This window comes from Parus major, chromosome 1 (genome assembly GCF_001522545.3).
Source record: "Parus major isolate Abel chromosome 1, Parus_major1.1, whole genome shotgun sequence".
NCBI lineage: Eukaryota > Metazoa > Chordata > Aves > Passeriformes > Paridae > Parus > Parus major.
The window spans coordinates 52,556,250-52,578,875 of NC_031768.1; the positions used below are offsets into that span (position 1 = coordinate 52,556,250).

General features: G+C 35.1%; 1 protein-coding gene across 6 annotated transcripts in view; it reads left to right on the plus strand.

Annotated features, from left to right (window-relative positions):
• The window catches only part of PCDH9 (protocadherin 9), a 665,972-nt gene that overhangs the window by 165,704 nt on the left and 477,642 nt on the right, over positions 1–22,626 (plus strand). The window contains exon 2 of one of the 6 annotated variants that reach the window (XM_015627524.3): positions 13,151–14,437. The exons of the other annotated variants lie outside the window; for them this stretch is intronic. Coding sequence (XP_015483010.1) covers positions 13,151–13,171 — 21 coding nt within the window. The 3' untranslated portion in view covers positions 13,172–14,437. Of the gene's footprint in view, positions 1–13,150; positions 14,438–22,626 lie in introns of those variants that run through there. 6 annotated transcript variants of the gene reach the window in all.

Below are 22,626 nucleotides of genomic sequence, written 5' to 3' on the forward strand. Positions count from 1 at the left end.
AAAAAAAAAAAAAAAAAGTGTTAGGTAGGGGAAGACCTTGACAGTGGAACTGACTGGTCTATTAAACATGGTTAAATTAATTTATTTGACCTTGATCTCTAAGTTTGTTCACAGACCTAGTTAAATCGGTCACTAGGCTGGCTCACCATACTTCCTTCAGGCTGTACAGAAGAAGCAATTAAACACTTTTTTATGTAGCCACTGCTGGAAACAGTAGAAACTGTGATACGAAGTGTTTGGCTGCATGGCAGAAGTCATACCTACCCACCTGAAGAAATAAAACCTATTTCTAAAATATAAATTCAGAGGCAAATGGATTTATTGGCTGCAGCTGTGAAGGTGAGTGGCTAAACGCAGAAGCAGTTGTCATGGCCTTTCAGTTGTGAAGGTGCCAAAAAAATTCACCAACAATATATACAAAATACAAAAAAAATCACCAAGGTTTTGTTGTGTTCTGGGACTGGGCTTTTATTACTGTCAGTGTTTTATTTCTGATTGTGAAAGCTGTATTTTTTGTCCAATTTTAAGACAAAGTCAGGTGACCTGATATTTACCATAAGTAAACAAGAATATGAGAAGGAAATTTTCTATGATTTCTTTGTTTCTCCTAACAGAAAAAGCAAGTAAGTTCTTCACCAATGGCAAGATGTTCAAGATAAAATATGTACAATGTCATTAATTGTTGCGGTATATGAAAAACTAGGTGGACTGTTGTACTTGTGCCATGCTTCAAAGACATGATTTTTTCTTACATAATATTTAATGCATAATTTTGTTATAAATTTCATGCATATTCATTCAGCACTTGCCAGATACAGAGAGGTTTGCCTGAGCTCCTGTCCAATCTCTGTTACTTTATAGAAATACTTAAAGCACTTTAGCCCGAAGGGATTTGGTCTTGTGGTGCCTGTGTGTGCTGCCAGATTTTGTTATTTTATGTATTTATGTTCTTGATAGATGAACTGTTCCCTGCCTTCCTCTACTTTTAGAGAACTTTGCGTCTTTCAACTATGTTATTAATGAAGGTAAGGAATCTCTTCCTACGCATCTTTATTGACTCTCAAGCTTTTGGATGGAGTCCTGACTTTTGATTTCTTTTTGGTTTTAGAATAAACAGGTAAGAACATTGAGTTGCTGAACAAAAGAGATCAGACTTAGATGATGGTGCAAGTGATGATTCAGAAGAGGTTTTAAAAGCAATGCCAATAAATATGATCACAAGCCGTACCTACTCAGTTATTTCTCGATCAGTTGGCACAGCTCCCTCTGTGTTTTCTACCCAAAGCCATTAAGCAATTTGTTTGCAATGAAGACGGTTAAGCCAACTGCCTGAAACAGAATTACTCTGCTAGTAATGCCAATATTCCTTGGTGTACAGAGACAGAAAGCTTCCTGAGGCTGCAGCTTGTTGATAGGTATGTAAAGACCTACAAGTCAAGAGGAAATTGAGAGGATGTTCAAGGATCTTCCTGTTTTTCTGGATTATGAGAGAAAGGATAAATACTGAATAATAGCTAAACATGTCTAGCAGTAAGAGATGAGAGGCTTTTTCAGCCATGTGACAAACATTTGCTTCATTCATGCATCATAAATCTGCAGCTTGTTGGTTTTTCCTTAGTCTTCCGGTACAGAGCCCTCAAGCGTACACACACTACTTGTTCTTGGAAATATATTGAAATAATAACTGTGATTCAGTCTGAGGTAAATAGAAGAGGGAGGGATTTCTAATTTGTAGTGCCTAGATAAGTACTGTTCATGAATTTACACTTATTTGCTCTTTCCAAAGATTTTTCCCCCTCACCATGGTCACACACTTTGTGTGTTGCTTTTCATTTAAAACCAGATAGAGGCAATTACATTGCAGGGAGTTTATGAAGCTTTTGAGGCCTGATTTGCTCCTGTCTTTCTTTAACACAGAACAACACCAAAATATGGTAAAATTTACAGTCTTGAAGTGTGAAGTGTAAAGTGTACAAAAAAAAAAATACAAACCAGGAGTTTATTAAGAGAGATACCTATTGTAGAGACTGGGACTTGGGCTGGAGGGAGTTTAGCTTAGATTATTCCTTAAAATGACATTTCAACACATCTGGCAGGTGAGTTGGTGAACTTTCTAAGGTGGATGTCTGACACTTGTGAGAGGATGTATTGTATTGGGCTTGTGTGGCAAGGTTTTGATAGTGGAGGTGGCTTCAGTGAAAAGCTGCCAGAAACTTTCCCTATGTCCAATGGAGCGAATGCCAGCCAGCTCCTGAATGGACTCACTGGTGATTAAAGGCCAAACACATAAGTGATGGTGGCAACACCTCTGTGATAACATTTTTAAGAAGGGTAAAAAAGTTAATGTTGCAGTCTGTGATGCAGACCATATTGAGGGAGTTGTGCCCCTGCAGCCCATGGAGAACCCAATGCCAGAGCAGGTGGATGCCCAAAGGAAGCTGTGACCCTGTGCTGGGACAGGCTCTTGGCATGACCTGTGGGCCCGTGGAGAGACAGGAGCTCAGGCTGGAGCAGATTTTCTTGCAGGACTTGTGACCAGTCCCATGGGGATCACACACTGGCAAACTCTTCTGAAGGATTTCCTCCTGTGGAAATGACCTGTGCTGGAGCAGGTGCAGAGGAACTGCATCCTGTGGGAATGACTCCCACAGGAGAATTTCATGGAGGACTGTCTCTTGTGGGAGGGAGCCATGCTGGAGCAGGGGAAGAGTGGGAGGTGCTCTTCCCCTGAGGGGGAAGCACTGACCACAGCCCCCATTCCTTGGTCCCTGTGGTGGAGGAAGGAGGAGGTAGAGATTGGGGTATAAAGTCTAGGAAAGAGAGAGGTTGGAAGGAAGATGTCATTAAGATTTGGGTTTACTTCTCATTATCCAATTCTCATTTGATTGGCAATGAATTCGATTCATTTCACCAGCTCCAGTCTGTTCTGCCTGTGACAGTACTTGCTGAGTGATCTCTTGCTGTCCTTATCTTGACCCTTGAGCTTTTCATTATATTTTCTTTCACTGTCCAGATGAAGAGGGTAGTGATAGAGCAGTTTTTGTGGACACCTGGTGTCCAGACAGTGTCAACCCACCACACGCTCCCATTTTTTTGATTTGGAAGTGCTTAACTTCCCTCTAAATTCTGCCCACCTAGACAGCTACTATTTTACTGCTGTGCAAAACTCCAGTTGCACTTTCTTTGCCACAGACATTTTGGGTTGTCACTTGGTAATTCTCATTGACTTCCCAAAGAACTCATTTGCAATATAGAGTCATTTTAGGTACTTGACAATTATTTGATTGGTAATTATTTTGTTTCAATCAGATTACATATTGCATGTCACATGAAATTGAAAAGATTGCATAAACACCTGTTCCAAATTGTGGGTTTATGAGTAAAATTTAGAAAGAAATTATTTCTAACCATGAGATTTTTGTTTTCTGTGGCTGTGTTTCTTCTTTTTTTTTTTTTATGGGATGGGACTCTTTGTTGGAATCATTCTCAATTCCCATTAAATACATAGGATTTAAATATAAATTGGAAATAGAGATTAGTTTCTTGTTTATGAATAGTAGGAATCTCAGATGATGACTACCGGATTTCTATTCTGTTACATTATTGTTTAGGTTTTTCTTTCATTCAACTTCATATATTTAATTTCCAGATAATATTTTTTGTGATGATAAGTAATGAAGACAGTGAGTCCCACTAGTGGCCATTACCTGCAGCTGGTGCCCAGTTTGCATTCTAATCCATTACTAGCAAGTGGTTATTTATGTTCATTTATGTAAAACTGCCATCATATTTCAAACTTTGTATTCCAGTAAGATATGCTCCTTTAGAGAATGTTTAGAATGACATTCACAAAATCCTTTGTTTTAAAAATAAAGGAAGAAGCTTTTAAAGTGTTTTTTTTAGAGCAACACTTTGCAGAATGAAAGCAAACCCCACACACGTCAAGAAAGCAGAGCATGATAGACATCAAGAAAAACACGGACTATTTTTCTCTTTTTTTAACAGATAGTTTGAAAATGTCATATAAAGGCTGTGTTGTTCTTTTCATATTACCTAGAAAATCTCAGCAATGCCTAGACAGCAGGAAGAAAATATTCATGGATTGTTACATTATAGTCACAGTTCCTCTATTTCCCAAAATGCACAGCTGCTGTGTCATTTTAAGATTTAGAAGTCACTGCATTTATGTTTTAATGATCAATGGCAGCTCTTGATGTGAGTCATTAATGAGATTTTGACTGCATCTGCATTTAAACCTTGTATATTCTGCAAGAGAGTATGCTTTGAAAATGAGATTTCTGTCATAGTAACAATAAGTTTTACATGCTCAAGCTGAGAGGATTGGCTCTTGTGAATACTTTCCTCTACCCTGTGGAAGGTTACACAGTACAAAGTTCCTGTTGAATGAGGAGGGGCAGAGGGAGAGCTCTTGCTCCTGTTTCCAATGGTGCCCTTTGTTCTACAAGCACAGAGGAAATGGCTCCTACTTGAAGGGACCTCCAACTTCTGCGTTGAGTAAAATTCTACGTTGAGAGTAAAGTAGTAGGAAAGTCTTCTCAAAGTGAAATATGATTTTGTACTTCATTTATTAAGATGCTTTTACTTTCTTTGTGGGCAGCAGAGCACCTTGAGAATAATAGGTTGAGTATATATGGTGTCACTTGGGGGATGTTTAATATATTGTCATAGAAATTTGGGCATGGTTAATCTGCTCTTAAAAATAGTAAATAATGGCCTTCCCAAACAATGCCTGAATTGTAATTCTATTCCTTAAAATTGTTCCTTGTAGATCTTTCGGGGTTTTTTTTGCCTTTTTGCATGCTGCTTTCTCTGATGTATGCATTTCATTAGCCTTTCTATACTTTCACTCAGAGATTTGTTCTGTCTACTTCAGATTTTTGTGACGTTGTTCTGGTTAATTTCTCTTCAGCAATAGGCTAAATTTAAAATCCCAGTACAAAAAAAACCAATATTTTCCAAATCAGAAGTTGGTGAATATATTAAAAAAACCCCACAGAATGAACGATGGCAGTTCTATTGTAAAAGTGTTACACTGTTGTATTTAGGAGTTGTTACAGGTGCCTCACTGATTCCTTTATAAAGCCACATGTTTTTCAGAGAATCTCTAGATATAGTCTAAATAGACCAACAGCTGTTGCAAAACCAAAATACTGCCCATTACATCATGTGAGGGGTAACTTGGAACAGCTATAGATAATTTGCAGAATGCTGGGACCAACATATCACTTCAAATACGTCACTTGAATGAAAACTAAATATGTGAATTGCTCAAGACATTAGAATACATTGGTAGAGAAGCAGCATACAAAATAACAAATCAGCTAAATGCTAATTTTCTTTTGGAACTTGCTACTGACTTCTGTTAAGGCCAAGAGTCATAATCCTAACCACTGTTTCATAAAAATTATTAAAAGTGTACAAAGTTATGAATAAAGGTTGTCCTGTTGGCTATTCATTATTTTGGAGTTAACTGTATGGAAATTTGGTTGGCATGAGCAATTTAGTAAGAGATACTACTTCTAATTTGGCCATAGTAATTAAGGATAGTGTGACATAATGTTAAAGTTGACAAGATCCAAAACGTCTTTTTATTATCTCTGTCAAACATTGTCCACTGTTGATTATTTCTCAGCCCTGTTTGTCCTATACAAATCTTCAATTTGGCCAAATGCCAGCTCTCAGGTCTTGAGCCATCATCTCATTTATTCCAGAGAGCTTATCCTTTGGCTTTTGACTTACTGTGTGGCAATTGCAGCCTGTGTTATCACTTGGGAATTGCAGAACTTAATAACTAATCAGAATTATGTAATTTTACAAAAATAGCTACAATTCCAACAGATTAATTTTCTTGGAATACTTAGGAATACATTATTCTGAGTCTCAGTTCTTTTAGAGCTTGAGTGGAAGACAGAATATCTATAACCCAAGTATACCTTCCTTCCAGACGTTGAAAAAAAAATACACTCTAACATGTTTAGGACTCTCTATTCCTTCATCTCCTATCAGAACTGTATAGAATCACAATCATTTATTGTGTGAAAGATCCTTTAAGATCATTGAGTCTAACTGTTGTCCCAGCACTGCCAAGTACATCACTAAGCCATATCTGTAAGTACCACAACTGCATGTCTTAAATACCTCCAGGAATGGTGACTCAACAACTTCCCTGGACACCCTGCTTAAATGCTTGACAACCCTTTCACTGAGATATTTTCCTGATATCCAGTCTAAACCTTCCTCAGCACAATTTGAGGCCATTTTCTCTTCCCCTCTCTTTTTACCTGGGAGAAGAGAACATGCCCCACCTGGCTACGACATCCTCTCAAGTACTTGTAGAGAGTGATAAGGTCACCCCTGAACTTCCTTTCTACCAGGCTAAACAAACTTGGTATCCTCAGTTGCTCCTTGTAAGACTTGGGCTCCAGACTCTTTGCCAGATACTTTGCCCTTCTCTGGACACCTTCCAGCATCTCAATGTCTTTGTAGTGAGAGGCCCAAAAATGCACACATGATTTGAGGTGTGGCCTCACCAGTGCCGAGTACTGGACGACAGCCACTGCCCTGGTCCTGCTGGCTGCACTGTTGCTGATACAGGCCTGGATGCTATTGGCCCTCTTAGATACCTGGGCACATGCTGGATCATGCACAGCTGGCTGTCAAACAGCACTCCACATCCTTTTCTGCTGGGCAGCTCTCCAGCCATCCATCCCCAAAACAGTAGGGCTGAATGAGATTATGACCCAAGTACAAAACCCATCCCTTTGCCACATTTAACCTCATGCAATTCACCTAAGCTCATTGACCCAGCCTTTCCAGATCCCGCAGCTGAGCCTTCCTACCCTCCAGCAGGCAACACTCCCACCCAACTTGGTATGGACTGCAAACCTACTAAAACTGTGACAACAGTGTCCACTTCCATCCATCTCTGGATAAATAATTGTCTGCTTTGTACTTTGAGATCTTTTGGAAGAAATGAATGGGCTGGAAAAAAAAAATCTTATGTCTGAACACTGAGAGTTTTGAAGATTAGAAGGGAAATAAAAAGAACAGTTCAAGAGAGAACTCTGGTTACCATGAACTGAAAATCCACTGAATTTAATGAAGTAAGGAAAAGAATGATCCAGAATGTCTATCTCCACAGTGGTTTAATCAAAGTTTTATTGGCTCAGAGATTTCTTTGCATTTTCATAATTCCTCTTACTAGCAAATTTTATCTCAGGGGAACAAAAAAATATTTTATGTAGTAATTGTCCTCTGCATAGCATAAGATGACCACTCTGTAATGCCACATATAAACTTAGAACTTCCTCTTATAAATGTAAAAATTTCCAAAGCTGACTTTCCTGAATAAATGTAAGAGGACTTAAAAATTTAAATTTAAAATTATTAAAAAAATAGAAAAAACCTTAAAAAAGTAGAAAGCTATACATGCACAAACTACTGGCTAAGAATAAAATCAACAGTTTCAGGCCTCATCCTACAAACACCTTACTTAAGTAATTACTTACTTATATGTAAGTAGTGAATATATTATGGGATTATATATAATATTTTATATATAATATATGGATAAGGGTTACACATCTGGACCCTCAATCTTTTTAGAATCCTAGATAGAGTCTGATTTTGATATGTGAGTGTTTTTGTGGAATCTGTTACAAACATTATATTAATGACATTACCTATATTTTAATACTGGAAAATTTTAATGTGGACAAAGGGAATAGTAACAGCTTAGATTCTATGCAGTAATACCCAGAGATAAATTTATGCTACAACAATAGAAGCAGAAAATTTGTTATTGTCTTTGCTATTGTTGGGACCCTGTGGTTTATTTTAGGATTTTTTTTTTAAAGCATAGATGCATAAACTATATCATATCATGTTAAGTGCATGTTACATTTATAATTATACTTAGGTATTAGTTATGTTTAGCCTTAATATTAGGTATGTTTAAGCTTTTCTGATTGTTTAACTATTTTCATGGAAATATGGTTTATGTCCTGATGAAAACTACAAAATAAAAAAGCTGTACATTGTCATTGCTGTCTTCAAACCACACCATTCCTGATTGAAGTATTTGAGAAAAAAAAGGAGCTTCTCAGCCTTAGGAAAACCAATTCAGAACTATTAAGCATAGCTCAGTCTCTGCACTGAAGGGGAAAAAAAATCGCTTTTGGATTGAAGATAGTGTTGTGTATGCCAAATTCCAAATAATGTGTAGAGAAAGCTACAAGCAAGTGTGTGATTTCTGCATGGGACTGAATATGATTTTCTATGTTATATAGATGCAAGACATAAGTAGTAATAGACTGGAGAGTATAAAACTCAGTATGCCTTTGTTTTAAGAGGCTCTCTTAGTTTCACCTTCTGAAACCTTACTTGTAATTGGGTAAGTGAAATTCCAAGTTTAGAAGGTTAACTCTTTAGAAATGCTGAATGGGGTCCTATAACATTCTGCACATTGCTTTTTGTATTTTAAAACAGGCACACATTCTCTTTTGTTTTTAAAAGACATTTACCATAATGGAAGCAAATGGAATGGTATTCACTGGTACTTCTTCCAAAGCTCATAATACAGTGGCACCAAACAAAGCCATGTGCCCTACAGTGACACAAAACAAAACACTCTTTCATTAACTAAAATGCTGAAATATATCACATTCATGTTTAATTCCATACACATTTCTATCTAATCAACTTAAATTTTCAAGATAAGAAGATTGTGTAGAAGTGTATTGGTCTACACGAGATGCAATTCATAACGAAAGAACACAGACCTCATATGAGATGTAGGAAAGAAAAGTACAATATGTTGTTTAGTTTCACTATGCAAAACAGAAAGATAGGATGTATTTGTGTAACATGAATGAGGTAATACATGAAATCTAATTTCCCATAACCATAATGAAATATTTTATCTTTTGTTTTAATAGATGGGTGACATTTATTTTTCTTTGCTAAGAAGGGGAAAGCATATTAGTTAGAATAGTTTTCAATAATTGTATCAATTTTCATATGAAAATGTTTCTTGACTTCAGGCCATGCTTTTTAACTGGTGACAATATTTAGAACAGGAAGGCTGGCAGACTTGAAAAGTCTAGTCTAAACATCTAGGTGAACATTTAGGTAAATCTGCTCTTTGTAATCAGATGGTCTCCTACTTCTTTTCACAATATGAATTTTCAAGAAGAAAGATAAGTTAAAACTAGGTGACTTTTATTTTAAAAAATGGCCAAAATATATGGCTGAAAATACAGTGCTTGTGCATCATTTGGGTATTTTTTTTTCATTTAAGTAGTACTTGAAAAGAAAAAATACAATGCACTATTTTACTAGTAGGTGTCTTTCAAATGAAAGATATTTCCTTGTTTCTTGACTGAGGAATTGTATTAAATGGGAATTAAGTCTTAAAAATTTAAAAGGTGAAGAACAGTAAACATACTAATTATTCAGAGATTGTGTTTGTAAATACTCATAGATTGGAAAAATCTCTCATATTCCTGTGAGACTAGCAGTATTCATGCTTTTTATTATCCCACATAATATAAGATCCATTCCTTCTAGGCTTTTAAAATTAAATTCCTTAACATTGCTAACCAGCTCCTCCTCTTTTGCTATTTAATGTTGTACTACAATTGCATATTTATGTCTGAATGTCCTCAGTACGTGTCCTGCGGATTGAACTCAGCCTAAAACCAGTCTTGCAGACCAAGTGTAAACCATCAGGCATATCTAAACCATATGGTGAGTGCAATGTGGATGTCCCAAGGACAACACAAATATGTACTCTGCGTGGTGCTTTGTAGCATTGTGTGTGATATTCCAGCTCAGTTTGTGAGAGGTGGAACATTACGTATTTTCTCTACTTTAATATTTTTATCCTGGAATAGAAAAAAGAGAAAATAATTATAGGACTGTTTGGTTAGTGAGGCATGCATGTGAAAGTTTAGGAAAACAGTTAGTACCAAAGCAGTGTACTAATATATACAGTGCCAATTCATAGAACCATACAACAGCCTAAGTTGGAAGGGACATTCAAAGATGTAGCCTTTTTTGGGAAGGAAAACTTTGCTGGGATTATCTGGCAACCTGCCATGTTTAATTTTGAAAACCTTACATGATGGAAGTTGTTGGGGAAGAGAAGGAGAACAAAATATACCACAAGCTTCTATGTGGTAGCTAGTCACATCTTAGCTCAATTTCAGGTGTCATCCCTTGATATCTTCACTGTCTCTCTGTGGTGTCCAGTTTGTAATGTCTGACTTCAACTTCTCTTCAAGGCACCTACAGCTCCCCAGCTGTCCCTACAAGCACAGATTCTCTCTGTACCCCCACTCCCTATATCTTCACTTACTTTGTAGTTACCCCCAAAACCCCACAGAATTTAGAAGGTGTTTTTCTGGCTACATAGGTAGGTACTTAAAAGTTTCCTTCCTGCCTCCCTCCCCTCCAGCTTGGAGAATGTAATGAAATTAATAACAATGGGAGAAAAACCTGTTTGAGAATGCTGTTCAAAATCTGCGATCCTGTTTCTACCAAGTATCTCTCACATTGTTTTTCATTCAGTTTTCACTTAACAGATCTGATCTGAGGATTTCTTTTATGCTTATACTTGTCATTGTTTACCTGACCTTGCTTACCATTGTTTAACCCTCATATAGAAAAGAAATAGGTGAAGAAAAAAACTAGTGAATTAGAAAATACATAGTATAAGAACAAAAGTGGGAACAAGAATATCTCTCTGGGCAGGCACAAAGGAGAAAAATGTGGCAAGTGAGCTGTGGAGAATAGGAAGTTTAAAACTACTATGTCTCCATTTTAGAGACGTTGCATAAGTTTTCCAGCTGCAGGATGTGAAGCAAGATGTCAATAGCATAGCTGGAGGTTAAGATAGGGCTGGAAGACAATTGGGACACACAGAATCAATTGTATAGCTGTCACAGCAAAAATGTATTTGGTTCTGCATCTATAGAAGTTTCACAGCTTCTCCAAACACATGCACAATGCTATATAGCTCACAGCAATGGTTATACTAATTGACAATGGGTGACAAATCCAGTTGGCTGACTGGAATGGAGTGGAATACAATGGAGCATAAGACAATTATTCTGCAAAAGGGAAGTCCAGAGTCCTAAGATTTTATAGGAGATATTAAGATACTGGGGTAGTACTGGGATAATAGTAATTAGAACAGAATAGTGATTCATTATTACACAGCCTCCCTCCAAGATTGCCCAGATGTCTCAAGCAAAAATGCCAACATAACAAGCAAAGCAAAGAACAAAATCAAACAGCCAGAGATGGGAAAATCCATTTAGAGGGAACTTTTCTCCAAAGTCTTATTAAAATTATTGTCTTTTAAATCATGAAAAATGGCACATAACTTCTCTTTCAAAACCTTTTTACAGTTAGTTAGCATAAAATTCCCAAGAATATCAAGAGTTGTAAGTGCCAAATCCTTCTTTGAGTCTTGGTAAGGTCTTGACATCAGTGACATGCTGTGGTATTGAATTCCATAATCTAATTATGTGCTGCATTAAAAAGTATGTTCTTTTATCAGATATGGAGCTGCTGCTTTTCACTTTCACTTAGTGTCTTTTTGTTCTTGAATTATGAGATGCAGGACTACAGAAGTTCCTGATCTATTTTCTCTTTGCCACTTACCATTTTTATACTTTCATCATATCCCTTTTTTTTCATATTTTTTTTTTTTCCTAAGGTTAACAATTCCAGTTTTTTTAGTCTTTTCATGTGAAGGCTTGTCTATATACCTAATTATCACAATCACTCTTTTCTGAATATCTTCTAATTCAGTAATATATCTTTTTGTGATGGAGTGACCACTACTTCATGCTATTCCAGAGAAGGGAAAATTATTGATTCATATAATGACATATTTTCTTTCTTTCTTATTCCCCACCTCATTTCTTGTACATCTGAAAATTTTATGTGTTTTTTTAACTGCAGCTGCTCATCAAGCAGGGCTCTTCATTGAGCTGTCTGCAGTGAGACCCAGGTGTTTTTCCTAAGATGGTGTTAGTAATTGAGATCTCTGATAAAACAAGTGATCTGTTACAGGTTTAGGTTTCTTTGTTTTGTTTGTTTCTTTGTTTGGGTTGTTGTTGGTTTATTTGGTTCTGTTTTCTTTGTTTATGTTATTTTTTATTGTTTGCTTTCTCAATAGGCCTTATTTTGCATTTAAATAAATTTTCTCATATTTTAAGATGGTCACCCATCTCCCTGAGTCAATTTTCTCTCAGGTTCCCTGTCAAATTTAGACTTGGTTAACAGGATTTTCTTGTTATTTGTAAATTTTGCTTAATTGTTTCTTCTAGATTTTGCTAAATTTTTTGCTAAATTTTGCTAAATTAGCTAGATTTGCTAATTCACTTCTTTTTTAACATTAATTAATACATTTTGAACACTTGGTCCTATTATGGTACCTTGAAGCAACCTGCTGTTGAATTTTTGCTATAGTGAAAATTGACAATATATATGCTTTTGTTTTTTTAATCTTTGAGAAAAGTTTTGTTTCATTTTACATCCTATCCCAAAATTACTTAGCTTCTGACTGAGATGGAGACTGAGCCTCTTGAGAGGAACATTGTTCTTTCCACATTTATTCAATTACTCTAACAAGGTTAAGGTCCAAGTTGCCTTCACAATTAAAGCTAAATATTTGAGAGACAATTATTCTGTTTGTAACCACAAGCATGGAAATTAAGGACAGAGAATGGAAAAGTAATTAATTCATCATGTTGGGCAGACACATTCAAAATCAAGATGGGAGCAAGCTTTAAACATAACAGTTCTTAGCATTCTCTTGGTGATAATACTAAAAACCAGGAATATAATCAGTGCAAATAGGCAGGAGTGTGTGAATCTACTTCTTACACCTTAGACTTTGTGTGAAAATAAGGAAGAAGCAAACTAGTTGTATGGTCTAGACAGCTGTTAATTTTCAAAACTTTCTTTCACAATGTGATACGAACCAAGATATTTTAAGACTTGGAATATCTAAAGTTCTTGTTGGAAAGGGAAAGGGCAAACTTATTTTGAGGCTTTATACGTCCTGACCTCCCCTAGGCCTGCTTATTTCCTGGTATCTCTCTCTCTTTCTCTCAAGTGTTCTCCATCCTCTCCCTGAGAGAGTCTATGCTTCATCAACCCTGACTGCCTACAGACTTCACCACCTTTCTTCACCAAGAAGATTGCTTGCACAAAGAAGTCTCCTCAGACTGCTTGGAACATCTTGCACAGATGCATGCCACTGCCTTGAACTCAGAATGGACACTAAAAGAGATCCTGAACATATTGGTGGGAAATGCGATCAGACACCTGCAGCTCAGACCCTACCCGTTTGGTAAAGGAACTCTAAGGACAGCTAGAACTTCTTGTGATATTCTCATAGTTTTATCTGACACAAATCCAGTATTTTCTGTACTGTAGTCCAGCCAACCCTAATCCAAACTATTTTGGGTGGAACAGAGGTTGACAACAATTAAAGGTGACAACAGGTATCAACTATTTAATTTGTGAATGAGCCTGTGAAAATGCTAGTAACCCCTCAATAACTAGGGCTGGTGCCTGATGAGAGGACATGGCTATCTATGGACCAATTACACACACATATATAAATATATATATATATATATATATGCACACATATATATCTCTGTGTATAAGAGTATTTATACTACATATATTCTTTTTCCTTTAGCAAGCTACTTTGATACAATAAAATATAGGATGCACAATTATAAGAGTAACAGTAAAACTTCCCACTGTGACCTTTTTGTTCATTCATAGCAACACAAAAATTACCAGTATAATACAACACAATCAAAAATATAAATAGAGTTCCATATTTGAAGGAAGAATAGGAAGAAAACTCAGTGCTCTTCACTTAATTTTGGAAGGCTCTAAAATAACACAGGACTTGTGCAGCATAGGAAAGTGACAGAGATAGAGCATAAACTGTACAGTTACACCTATTAGTGAACATAATGTCATATTAATAACACTTTTGTATCAAATATAGGAACAGAAACTATACTGTGTGTCAGTTAATTTAGAGGAAAGATAGTATACCAAAAATATGAGCTCACTACAATAGTTCAAAGCTGAATGTTTTCACAATGGATTTGTAAAATAAGCAGCAACCTAATAAAAAGTTATATCAGTCCTTTTAGTTTGCCAGACAAACCTAAGAAAATAACATTAAATGATTAGCAGCAGAGATTTGTGGAAATAATGCATATAGAAAACAGTGACAATACTGTGCCTGGTCCTGGCTTCATACTCAAAATATCTGTGCTTTGCAATTGCTGTGGATTAATATATCTCTTGAAATGTATGTACATTCGAGTAGTATTGAGAGATAAATATATGCCTTTTCAATGGTGCTTTTTCATTTGGGAGAATGTCACAGAATACTTTTCAACATCTCTAGGAAGCTGTTACTCACTAAACAAAGCCTGTAGCCCACTATTTTTATGTAAACCCACCATGATAAAATATATCAATAAATAAGTATTAAAATGCTGTCTGAAATAAACCTGTATCACTACAACATTGCAGGAAAGATTCTGTACTTCTTTCTTTGCAGGATTTTTTTCTTTCTGTTTTCTCTAGAACCTATATAAGAATTCACTTGAATATATTCAGATTCTCACCTTTTCAGACAGGCTTTTTGGTTCTCTACTTTCCTTAAAAGGCTGTGCATCCACCTATGCTCCCCAGTGTGGTGGGATATCAGAACCCATAAAAGACACTGCATTTTTCAAATAGAATATTTTAATACTTTACATCCTTCCATGCTGTTAGTCCCAAGTAATGACTTCTTTCTGGGGAGTGCTTTCAAAGGTTACTACTTTAATGTACAAGATAGTAAATGAAATATCACAGTGGGAATAAATGGTTAAGGATGATATTAGCTAAAATACTTGTTTATTTGGGAAGTCCAGTTTCATCCTGAAATCTGTGACAAGAAAAACATCAAGTTTTAATCATAAAAGTTTACATAACTAGTGGGAGTAGGATTGGGTGGTGTTTTTGTTACCTCTACATTTCAATTTCATATAAACCATAATATAATTATGATTTTTTTTTCATCTAAACAAACTAGTAAAATTATGAGGCACAAAAAGTAACCTTTCTGAATTTAGCTTTTTTATTTTTGCCTTTTTTTTCACCTGAAGTTTATAGCTACAGATGTATATATTGAAGGTACTCAGCTATCCTATACTTGATCAAGAAGTTAATCAAGGGACAATTTTTTGCTACCCTTACTGGATTTTCCACATGTATACAATCACAGAGACACAAATATATGAATATATAATTTTTTCTACTTCTTACAATAGCACTTAAAGTTAAAAATCATATCAGTAAAAAAAAACTGGAAATCTGTTTTTACTAGTGGAACTCAGATTTCATCCAAATTTGTCAAAGATACTGTTGGAAAGCTGTTTTTTTATGAATACACTCAAATCACTTGGGATTTCACTGGTTTTTGTTTTATTTTGTTTTGTTTTATGACAGCACTCTATTTTTCAAAGACATTGACTTTTTCCTGACACTTTTAATTATACCTTTCTATGTAAGATAAACCGTGATCCTTAAAACATCCAGTCAAATCTCTTAGAGCAGAATTATATATGGTTCCCAGAAGAAAACAGCTGAAAACACTAAAGCTAGATGGACAGATAGATTAATTATTACATTAACTTCAAATATTTTTTTTTCCATACCAATATGACTTTGGGAAATGGAGAATCTATCAAATCAAGTATTTGACAGGTAACACACAAGGCATCATGTTATCTATCTGTTAGATCAGAAAATGTTCTTCTAGTTGAATCTTAATAAAAGAAACTTCTGTCTTCATACTTGGAAAGATTTTACAAGATACTTGGATCTTGTCTAAGCAGAAGATGTCCATATAATTTTTTCCATATTAAGTATTCTTATATTAGTGTATCATTAAGAACCTATGGACATCAACAGGTGTGTGAATGCTATCCATTCATAGAATGGATTGCCTTTTGAAAACATAACTCTCAGAGTTTTGAATTTTCCCAATTGGTATGGAACCCAGGGCTGAATCAGTGGAAATAATATTTTCCTTACTATCAATATTCTTAAGGTCTTACTGATCATTTATTGTAAAACCATATAAAAAATGTAAATAAATTTCAAAATGTTCTCTAGACTTCTAGTTTTCCCTGTTGTATTTATCTCTGTATTTTTGTAAAAACCCTATTTTACTGAATGAATAATATTTTTATTTTAAAGACAAGTCTTTAGCAGGCAACTCAATAGAAGTTAACTGCCTTGTCATTTAAAGCAGTGGTAGCTGTGATAGCTTCACTCATTAACTTGTTTTTCCTTGTTCATCTGTTTTTTGTTAAATTTCAGATCACATTGATTTTGAACAGTGAAATCAGATTGGCCTTTAACTTTTAGGTTCCAATTCATATTCCATTAAGCAGGGAAAACATAGTTCTGCTCATGCAATAGTAAGTTAGAGATGAAAGAGGCAGGGGGACTAGGGAATCCCCAAAGAGAAAAGCAATAAAGTTTATACTGTTTTATTCTTTAAAATTTTAAAAAAATGTATGAGTTCAATTAGGTTCTTTTTATAACTTAAAAACTATATGTATTTTCATGGTACTGGATTTCTTTTTATTTTTTTTCCTTTTGGTCCAGAGCTAGTTTTCAAAAGCAACTAAATATTTAAAGTACAGACAGAAGTGTTGATGATAGTTACATCATAGCTTGCTACTATACAATACACTTTTCTCACCATAAAACCAAACCCCGCCCCCCCCTCCCCCCAATACATATTACTTATTTTAAAAAGAGACAATTGGTAAAGAAACTTGTTAATCCTGTAATTGAACTTGTTAAACTGTAAAAGAATTTTAATGTAGCAATAGCTAGTTTGCATGCAAAAATCTCTGAACTGCCTTGTAAATTTTAGCCCAATGTTTGAAGTTTTTTTCATAACTGAGTTATATGAGATTTAAAGTAGAGTATGTTATGTAAGTTCTTCCCACCTCCCAGGATTTGGTAAATCCAAGTAAGTAGGCCTAACATGAATGTCAGTCAGTATGCCTTAATAAAGATTCAGTTTGAAATACTTCTGCTGAAAACCTACTTGGACATGTCTTGTGTCCTTCTGTATCATGTGCTTCTCCTTACATGATCAGTTCATAGAAATTGCTGTGAGGGAAGCAGATCTGATCAGGATAGACAAACAATGTTGTGTTAAGTAAAACTACTTTCACTTATTTTGATTGAACTTTAGATATATATGAATTAATAGTAATTTTTAGATATATGTTGTTTTATTTTTAAGTTTAGTGAACCACATATAGAAATGCCTGACTTCTTTCAAAGTAATTCTTTGTATGCCAGTGTCAGCTAAACATTTTCTTGTACACTCAAAATAGACTTGTGATCTTTATATTATATTGTTTGAAAGATCATCAACATGTATCCTGCTAGTGGAACTTCAAGATAAAGTTTAATCTTATATTTAAACTGAATCAAAGTCTTTTCCCTACTCTTGGTACATAACACTTCTTTCTTTATGCTATGGACACTTCATACTCAACTATACATTGTGTTTGCATCTTGCCTCTCTAAGTTTTATCAAAATTGCATTCATTCATTTTGAAATTGAGACAGGAAAAAAAAATCTGTTTCTATCTCTCATCCCCTTATCTCATTTACCATTTTTTAAATAAATAATTTGATAGTTGATTCATATGTTGCTTAACCTTTTTATTATGGCTTGTTTTAAGGGGAGGCTTTCAGAAGCTAGGTTTGAATACTTGGCTTGCATCTCATTATGCTGAATTAGGATGCATAATTCATGACCATATATTGGTTGTGATACATGGAAGCAAATAGTTTTTACATTGTCCTGATAAAAAAAGAATTTAGTAATTTCTTAGATGACTGAGTTTGTATGTGAGAGACAATAAGCTAAACAAAATCAGCAATGTACCAGGAAATCCTTCAGATATTTACAGTATAAGCTTTTCTGTGTCCCAAGAGATCAAAAGAAAAGTATGTGGGTGGTACACTTACCTACTTCTCATCTTGAGGCTTACCAAAGTGGTTGTCAGTGGAAGATCTGTATTGAGCCAATCGGGTATCCAGTATTAAGCACAATGCATGATCTTTGTCCCCTTGGTAACAGTTGTGTTTAGCAGAACACAAAATGTGTTGCTCTAAATCATTGCTCTAATTGGCACCTTTGTTGACAGTCTCAAAAGAAAGGTCAAGATGTGGTTAGGCGTGGGACTGATGTACTGTCTTACTCACAGCTGCAGCCTCCTTAGATGAATGCAGTAATTTATTGAGCAGGCATTTGCTTTTTAAATTCTATGGATATTTTTGAAAATTCCATGAGTAGATACTATTTGCATTTAATCTTTTTGTTTTTATTTTTTTTTTCTTTTATACTTTATACTTGCTACAGATAGTGTGCTTACTGCATTAAATCTAGGTGAGAAAAAAGGAAAGTGACTTTTTTGCCATGCTAGTGCAAAAATACCTGTAACCCAGTCACTTAATAAATTTGCTTACTGTTGACAGACACTGCTTTATGCAGTGGAATATTAACCAAGCTAATTTGGGTGTTTGAAAAAAGTACATATTAGAACACCTGAGTTTAAAATGTCTATTCCATATATAGTCATATTCTATGAGATGTAGGCACTCAAAGAGGGTGATTCAGAGCCCTAAATTAGTTGACTAAAGTTAGACAGTGTGAATACCTCCTACAGTAGCAATATGTTGTAGAGGGACAGAAAGCAGGCAAGTGAAGACAGAAAGGGAGGAGTGGAGTGATAAGGACAATAAATGAAGTAAGTCTGTAGTGAACTTTAGAAAATATTAGAAATTATTAGGAGGTTTCGACAAAAGGAAGATATTTTTTTCTTGTTGCAGCACATGTTCTAAACCAATAAGCTTCTTCATAGGTAACTGTTACAATAGTGTGGATATGACACTTTCAAATGTGACTATCTGTACCTCCATTTTTTATATCTGCATTACAATTGTTTCTGCAGTCCCTAGTCAATACTGGAGGATTAAAGTACTGATATAAATAATTCCTTCTTTGAAGAGTTTACAGAAAAAAAACAGGATTCATAGGTGAGGAATAAGAAGGCAAAGGGGAGACGAAAGAATGAAATTACCTGTTTAAAGTCATGAAGGATAGTAATTCTTTCTTACTGTAGCATGGACTACAATATATAATCCCTTACAATTTCCATGTGTGAAAGTATTTATAATACACAACTTCTAGAAATTACTTTGCATTTTAAAAAGTTTGACTTTACTAAAAGAGAAAGTATTTATACTCATGAGTAATTGTACCACAGTAAGCAGTCTCATCTACATATATAAGGGTTGGGTAGAGTTCTTGAAAATGTAGTCCTTTCATAGTATTTATGGGTTTTATTGTTTTTTATTGTATTCCCTATTTTATTAAAATAATTCATTTAGGCTGTAACCACCTTTTAAAAAAGAAATCAAGAATTCTGCATTCATCTGTATGTAAATGTATTAGCTTATTAGTCACTGTACAAGAGGATGACAAATTTCAATTTTTCATCCTCAAATCCAAAGGTTACTAAAGGACAACATCCTATGGGTCTCAGACTTTTAATTTTTTTTAATATTTTTTTTTTTAATTTGTATTTAACATCTACTTAGAAGACTTTTTTGGCATTTAATGGGATTGCTACAAAATTTTCTTGTCATGCATGGCCATTTATATGCACATACATACTAATGCTTTATATCTGTACTTTTACCTGCCTACTTATCTATCCATTACCTTGTGTTGTGTAGGATAAAAACATTTGACATGTAATCATCTATTGAGATCTAGATACCTCTGACAAATTTTCCATTAGAAAATGTCATTATTAGGCATGTTAAAGTAAGTGCACAATAAAAAAAAAGAAGTATCATTGCTTGGGAAGAAATGGCAAGCAAATTCTTCTGTTAAAATCAGCAGAGTTGTTATTTCCCTTGCTATTCTCTTTGATGGACTTTCAGTTTGCTGACTCATTGTAAATTGACTCTGTTGATACAGTTGTGAAAGTTCATATGTTTAGTTTTGGTAAAACTACTACATGAGTCACCAGTTGTAGATTCAGGGTTTCCAACTGTAATAACTAAAAGTACAGATGGTCTGATATCAATCTATTTCTAGTGGCTTTTTTTACAAAAAGTGCACTATTTTGGTCTAGAGCAATATTTTCTGATCGTATGTGGATTCCCTAAATTGTATGGTATTTTAGATTTAGGGTTGGATTTGACATGGGCCATCTGTTGAAGACATAATATATATATAACTATATAGATTATACTGTGGATTCAATTTAGCATCTAATACCATCTAATAAGTCTGTTTGATCTTACTGTATAGCAGGCTTCAATTGTATACCTGTTTAGTAGCAGAGAAGTGTAAATTTCAGCTTGCATTCTTTTATTTGATAATGTTCAAGAAAAGTATTTAGGCATGCTGCCTTTTGCCTGAAATTAATATATATGGCCATTTATCCTATTCAGCAAGAACATGTGGGTTTTTAATTAGCTACAGAAAAGCCCAGTCTATATTTGATGCCTGATGGCTATAGCTGCCTTTAGATAGGCTCATAAATTCTGTTGCTTAATAGAGAGAAAGTGAACTAACACCTGTTGCCGTGTCATGTATTTAGCTATGTGAGCTTTATAACTACTAATTATTGTGATTTTTACAGTTCTAGAAAAAATCCTAAATGTTAAAGAATTAGAAAAAAATTAAGACTTGCTTCTTATTGTACCTATCACTTTATAGCTCTTTCCTTGCCTAATGTTCCATACTTTCTTGGGTCATTTTCATAGATTGTTCAGATATTTGGATTAAGAATGTATCCTTGGATAACAACTACTGCAATCAGTCATGACTTTCTTTGTTCTTGGGCAAAGAGATAAACCCTTTCATTCCACCACTATCAAATTTCTCTTTGCTGTGGAGCAGGAGCCAGACACTGAATGTATCTGTAGCATGGGACTTACCAAACACTGGACTTACCAAACCTCCATGCAAATGTCATGGAGCACATTCTCAACATGATGCAAGTTTTATATTTTGGCAACAGAAAGACATTTCCTATACTCCTCTTGTTGGTGTCCTGATAAACCTAGACAGGAAATAGGACACGCAGAGCAGGCAGCATATGGCGTCGTGTTCTAAGAGTGTTTAGATTCAGATGAAACACTCTGAACTACTTTTGCTTTTCTGGATTTTCTTCTCTCTTACAACATCCATTGCAATACATTACAATACAAACATTAAACATATTTCTTTTGCTTGCTTAGGTACACATTTTTGCTAAAAAGTCTTAAGATTTTTTGCATGTCTGATTTACAAAACAGCATATACCTCAAAAATGGCTAAAGCAATTGGCTTCTCTTAGTAGATGAAATTGTGTTTAAAATCCCTTTAAATTTGAATCTGTCTTCCTTACCACCACCAAAGACGATTTGAAAATAAAGAAGAAAACTACTTATGAAACAAAAGTGGTTGTTGTATTATAATGAAGGAAAAAAAGAAAAAAAAAGAAAAAGTGGTTTACCTGTTAGCATAATAATTAAAAGCTGGTTGTGGTTGACCCTAGCAGTCAGCTCTGCCCCACATGGTCACTTGATCACTCTCCCACAGTGGGATAGGTGAATTGGAAGGGTTAAAGTGAGAAAACTAGTAGATTGGGATAAATTCAGTTTCATAGGAAAGCAAAAGCTTCCTATGAAACACAAGCAAAGCAAAACAAGAAATTTATTCACCACATCCTGCGGGTGGGCAGGTGTTCAGCCATCTCCAGGCAAACAGGGCTCCACTATGTCACATGGGACTTGGAAAAACAAATGTCATCACTCTGAAAGTCCCCCTTTCCTTCTTCTCCCCCCAGCCTTATATGCTGAGCATGACAACATGTGGTATGAAAGATCACTTCCGTCTCTTTGGGGTCAGGTGTCTCAGCTGTGTCCCCTCCTAACTTCTTCTGTACTCCCAGGCTCATTGGTGGGGTGGGGTGGTGGGAGAAGCAGAGGTCTTAAAGCTGTGCAAGCACTGCTTAGATATATCTAAGACATGTGGGTGTTATCAACAGTGTTTTGGTCAGAAATCCATAACATAGCACCATACTGTCTACTGTGAATATATGTGACTCTATCCCAGCCAAACATATACAAAACTAAATTCAGAATATTAATTATTTTATTTATTTCTTTAACCCAATGTATTCTTCATATAAATACATAGCATAATAGCTTCAAAACTAGTTTCTGTTCTTGGATCCAGTCATGTACACTTCAGGAGAGATCACTAAGTTATTATCCTCATGGAATGAAAGAAAATTTTTTTTTTTTTTCGTATTTTTTTCCTTCACATTTTAAATAAAAAAAATTCCTATAAATATGCAGTTTCTGTTACAAACTGTGACTGCTTCTCTGAGGCTATGATACATTTCCTTGGGTCACCTAAAGACAGATAGGATTAGATATAGCATAGCTCAGCTTTGGTTTTTTGTC